At 30.0% G+C, this 5666-nt stretch overlaps 1 protein-coding gene across 1 annotated transcript; it reads right to left on the bottom strand.

Annotated features, from left to right (window-relative positions):
• Positions 1 to 3131: 3131 nt before the first annotated feature.
• On the bottom strand, positions 3132 to 3664 carry LOC109606905 (uncharacterized). The gene is made up of 2 exons (XM_020023429.2): positions 3337 to 3664; positions 3132 to 3253 (listed from the first exon to the last, which is right to left on the bottom strand). The coding sequence occupies exons 1-2, from the start codon at positions 3662 to 3664 to the stop codon at positions 3132 to 3134; spliced, it is 450 nt and encodes a 149-aa protein (XP_019878988.2).
• Between the last annotated feature and the right edge of the window lie 2002 nt (positions 3665 to 5666).

The raw sequence follows: 5666 nt of genomic DNA, 5'->3' as shown, positions 1-5666 counted from the left end.
TATTAATAATTAATTAATTAATTGATTATCTAAAATTATGTTTTTTAAATTTCTAAATATGTTTTAATCTAATTAATTTTTAAAATTTGTTCATATTATTTTTTCATAATTTTTACAATTACGTTAATCTTTAATATTTTTATTCATTTTATTGATTTTGAATAATTATTAAGATAACATTTTCCGTATATTACATTTTTGCTAATTATGAATATATTATATTATTCTTACTTCAATTCGTACAAAGAAAATGTTTAAATTTGTTCGTTTTATACAAATATAGAACCTTTTTACATATTTTTTAATATTTTATAATTTCGGAATATTTATTCACTATGTTAATTTTTAACAATGAATAATATTAACACTAATTTCCACTCACTTTTGTAATCTAAAATTATTTTGTAATAATTAGAGATATAAACAAATATAAAATGTATGTTATGTTTTATATTTTTTAATTGCAATTGTTCCACTAATTCCACTTTGTACGTATTTAAAAAGGTGAAATTAAAAAAATGTTTAAATTAATTATAACAGAAGTGTCTAAGATTCCTTATTTTTTAATTAAAAATGGTTAATTATTATTACAATATTTTTTAATTGCAAGCAGCATAAATTACACTTTTTTAAACATTGAGAAAAAGTGAAATTTAACAAAATTATAATAGAAATGTCTAAAATTGCATATTTTATAATTAATAAATAATGAAAATACTAAATATTGTTTGTGTTAAATATAAACTTTAGAAATATTAAAAATATTAAACATTAAAACCTGACAGCAATTATAATTATTTATATTTATTGAATACAAATTTAAAACACTAAAACTATAATTAATATCTATATCAATGAAAATTAATTATTTATTTTACAAATATGGATTTTATAGGTTTATGAGTATTATAATTATGTTTAATGCTTCATAGATAATAATTGTAACAGATTAATCTATATTATAATACATAGAAACTGAAAAGTGTTAATATAGCTGTTAATTTTCCATTGTAAAATAAATAGTTTAATTAAGATAGTTTATTGTAGAAATTTGTTCTAAAAAAATCGGTATAAATAAATAAATAAGATATTTTACTTTTAAAATTGTAATTGAACAATTCAAATATTTAGTTAAGGATAAAAAATTAATAAACTTTTATAAATATAAAAAAATATTAAAATATTAAAATGGAAGAAAACATTATTGTCATGTCATATAATATTATTAAAATCATATAATCTAAGAAAAATATTGTCTTTCTAAAAAATTAATAAAATTTGTGGTGTTTATAAAACATAAAAATTTGAACTTAATATGAGTGAATGAGTCTGACATACTAAATGGTATCGACAAGTTGGTCAACAAAAAAACTGAAGGGGATGATCAGATACCATCATTTTTGATCAAGGATTGCAAATTTACATTTTTGGAACCATTAAAAATTATTTTCAATTTGTCCCTGAAAACTAATACATTGTCATCTATATGGAAAACTGCCAAAATTACCCCAACATTCAAAAAAGGTGATAAGTCTACAACAAAAAAACTGAAGGGAATGATCAGATACCATCATTTTTGATCAAGGATTGCAAATTTACATTTTTGGAATCATTAAAAATTATTTTCAATTTGTCCCTGAAAACTAATACATTGCCATTTATATGGAGAACTGCCAAAATTACCCCATCATTCAAAAAAGGTGATAAGTCTAGAACAAAAAAAACTGAAGGGGATGATCAGATACCATCATTTTTGATCAAGGATTGCAAATTTACATTTTTGGAATCATTAAAAATTATTTTCAATTTGTCCCTGAAAACTAATACATTGCCATCTATATGGAAAACTGCCAAAATTACCCCATCATTCAAAAAAGGTGATAAGTCTACAACAAAAAAACTGAAGGGGATGATCAGATACCATCATTTTTGATCAAGGATTGCAAATTTACATTTTTGGAACCATTAAAAATTATTTTCAATTTGTCCCTGAAAACTAATACATTGCCATCTATATGGAAAACTGCCAAAATTACCCCATCATTCAAAAAAGGTGATAAGTCTACAACAAAAAAACTGAAGGGGATGATCAGTACGAAGAAAATTGGAGTATTGCAGTGTTGTCTGGAACCCCATTTACACTTGCCATCAAATTATCCTGGAATCTATTCAACGACGATAACTTAAGTACTTAAGCTTTGAGAACAATGTATACCCTGCTTGTAACACCGATCGCAATCTATTGCTGCAAGAACATTCTATGGACTCACTGTTAGTAAGAAGAAGAAAAACGTCAGGAAAGTTCCTTGTCAATATATAACATGGCAAAATTGATTGTTCTTTTATATTAGCCAACATTGGATTTAACGTGCCAAGACTTAATTCACCATACCAAGACATAGAAGCAATGTTCTACTGAGAAGATGATATTTTTATTTTTAATTAAGATGTATTATTTTATATATTACAATTTACCCCACCCCCAAGAAATTTGGAGGTTCTAAGACATGAAGTATATGTAGCTTGGGATATTAAACCTCTAGACTAAATAGACCAGCTCATTGAATCAATGCCAAGACCTATTGGGGAGTGTTTAGATAACCCCGATACTTATTAAATTATCTTAAAAAAATTAAAATCTTTGATATTTTGTTTCCAAATTGTAATCGTTTACTTCTTCCTTATCTATAGTGGTGCGTGTTTATAGATTTACGTGAGTTGGAGTTATTTCCTGACGTTTCACCAGCACGAGTGGCTAGCATCTTCAGTGGTCTGACTTGGTTCGTGTAACTTTCACATCTGATTGACAACTTAGACAACTGATGTTCTAGAAATTTCGTTCTGTTCGTTGGCCGTTCTTATCTGCTTAGCAATTTTGGTGTTTTTGATCACTGGTGTCCATATTTTATCCAGCTTCAATGCTTCTTCTTTTCTGTTGAAGTTGTTTCCGTGTTTATGGATTTCAATTGCTTCCCTAATCATTCTCAGATGATATCCCGTTGTCGAGGCAAGCAATTGTGTATCTTGGAATTTTATCTTATGATTTCTATCTAACAGTGCACATTCAGCTACAGCAGACTTGTCTGATTGTCCTAGTTGGCGGTTTCGTTTGTGTTCCTTAATCCTAGTACCTATTGAACGTTTTGTGGTACCGATGTGTACTTTACCTCAAGAGCATGGGATGCGGTATATCCCAGAAGCTGTTTGATGGTCTCTCCTATCTTTGGCAGATCTGAGACTGTGTTGAATCTTCCTGTTTGTTATGGATGTTATGTTTTAATAAGATTTTTCCAATTCCATCGGTAACTTTACATATATAAGGGAGAAAAGCTTTACCAATTATGGGCTCACTAGGTGGATCTTTATTATTAGTATGAGGCCTCATTGTACGTCTTATTTCTGAGCATTTGTATCCGTTGGCCTGTAATGTTTCTTCCAAGTGTTCTTGTTCTTCAGCGAGGTGGTCTGGGGCACATATCCTTTTGGCCCGTTCGGTTAGTGTTTTGATGACCCCTTGTTTTTGACTTGGATGATGGTTAGATAGTTTACGTTGATACCGATCGGTGTGTGTAGGTTTTCGGTATACTGTATGGTCTAAATGTTCACCCATTCTTTCTATTAGGACATCCAAAAAAGGTATTTCCTTCTCTTTCTCCAATTCCATTGTTAATTTGATATTGTTATGTTGAGAATTTAGGTGTTTTAGAAAGTGATCTAGTTTTTCTTGTTCATGTTTCCATATCACGTTAAGTATCATCCACGTAACGATACTAAACAGAAGATTTATGTTTAGAAGTCTCAATTGCTTTTGTTCAAACTTTTCCATAAAGAAATTGGAGATCAGTGAACTAAGAGGACTGCTCAATGCTAATCCTTCAATCTATTCGTAGAATTTGTTGTTTCAAACGTTACGTAGATGATACTTTCTACTCATCATATAATAATAATAATAATAATAAATTTTATTTATATCCAAAAAAATTAACTTTAAATAGACACAATAATAAATAAATAACTAAATATATATCTATAGTTATTCGAGTTTATAGATTTACATGAGTTGGAATTATTTCCTGACGTTTCACCAGCACGAGTGGCTAGCATCTTCAGTGGTCTGACTTGGTTCGTGTACTTTCACATCTGATTGACAACTTAGACAATTGATGTTCTAGAAATTTCGTTCTGTTGGTTGGCCGTTCTTATCTGCTTAGCAATTTTGGTGTTTTTGATCACTGGTGTCCATATTTTATACAGCTTCAATGCTTCTTCTTTTCTGTTGAAGTTGTTTCCGTGTTTATGGATTTCAATTGCTTCCCTAATCATTCTCAGGTGATATCCAGTTGTCGAGGCAAGCAATTGTGTATGTTAGAATTTTATCTTATGATTTCTATCTAACAGTGCACATTCAGCTGCAGCAGACTTGTCTGATTGTCCTAGTTGGCGGTTTCGTTTGTGTTCCTTAATCCTAGTACCTATTGAACGTTTTGTGGTACCGATGTGTACTTTCCCTCAAGAGCATGGGATGCGGTATATCCCAGAAGCTGTTTGATGGTCTCTCCTATCTTTGGCAGATCTGAGACTGTGTTAATTCTTCCTTGTTGGTATAAAAACAGTATGGATGTTATGTTTTAATAAGATTTTTCCAATTCTATCGGTGACTTTACATATGTATGGGAGAAAGGCTTTACCAATCGTGGACTCACTAGGTGGATCTTTATTATTAATATGAGGTCTCTTTGTACGTCTTATTTCTGAGCATTTGTATCCGTCGGCCTGTAATGTTTCTTCCAAGTGTTCTTGTTCTTCAGCGAGGTGGTGTGGGGCACATATCCTTTTGGCCCGTTCGGTTAGTGTTTTGATGACCCTTTGTTTTTGACTTGGATGATGGTTAGATAGTTTATGTTGATACCGATCGGTGTGTGTAGGTTTTCGGTATACTGTATGGTCTAAATGTTCACCCATTCTTTCTATTAGGACATCCAAAAAAGGTATTTGGTTCTCCTTCTCCAATTCCATTGTTAATTTGATATTGTTATGTTGAGAATTTAGGTGTTTTAGAAAGTAATCAAGTTTTTCTTGTTCATGTTTCCATATCACGTAAGTATCATCCACGTAACGATACTAAACCGAAGAATTATGTTTAAGAGTCTCAATTGCTTTTTGTTCAAACTTTTCCATAAAGAAATTGAAGATCACTGAACTAAGAGGACTACTCAATGCTAATCTTTCAATCTATTCGTAGAATTTGTTGTTTTAAATGTTACGTAGATGATACTTTCTACTCATCATATAACAATAATAATAATAATAAATTTTATTTATGTCCAACAAAATTAATTTTAAATAGATACAATAATAAATAATTAAATAAATATATATCTATAGTTATTCGAGTTTATAGATTTACGTGAGTTGGAATTATTTCCTAACGTTTCACCAGCACGAGTGGCTAGCATCTTCAGTGGTCTGACTTGGTTCGTGTACTTTCACATCTGATTGACAACTTAGACAACTGATGTTCTAGAAATTTCGTTCTGTTCGTTGGCCGTTCTTATCTGCTTAGCAATTTTGGTGTTTTTGAGCACTGGTGTCCATATTTTATACAGCTTCAATGCTTCTTCTTTTCTGTTGAAGTTGTTTCCGTGTTTATCCCGTTGTCGAGGTAA

Source organism: Aethina tumida, chromosome 6 (assembly GCF_024364675.1).
Source record: "Aethina tumida isolate Nest 87 chromosome 6, icAetTumi1.1, whole genome shotgun sequence".
In the NCBI taxonomy this organism is placed as follows: Eukaryota; Metazoa; Arthropoda; class Insecta; order Coleoptera; family Nitidulidae; genus Aethina; species Aethina tumida.
This window is presented reverse-complemented; position numbering and strand designations above follow the sequence as displayed.

What these genes read in the sequence shown, in the direction of transcription:
- LOC109606905 (XM_020023429.2), bottom strand. Translation starts at nt 3,664, where the DNA reads ATGGAATTGGAGAAAGAGAAGGAAATACCTTTTTTGGATGTCCTAATA. An exon ending in ACCTAGTGAGCCCATAATTG is followed by an intron (nt 3,254 to 3,336) that starts GTAAAGCTTTTC and finishes CATAACAAACAG; the next exon opens with GAAGATTCAACACAGTCTCA.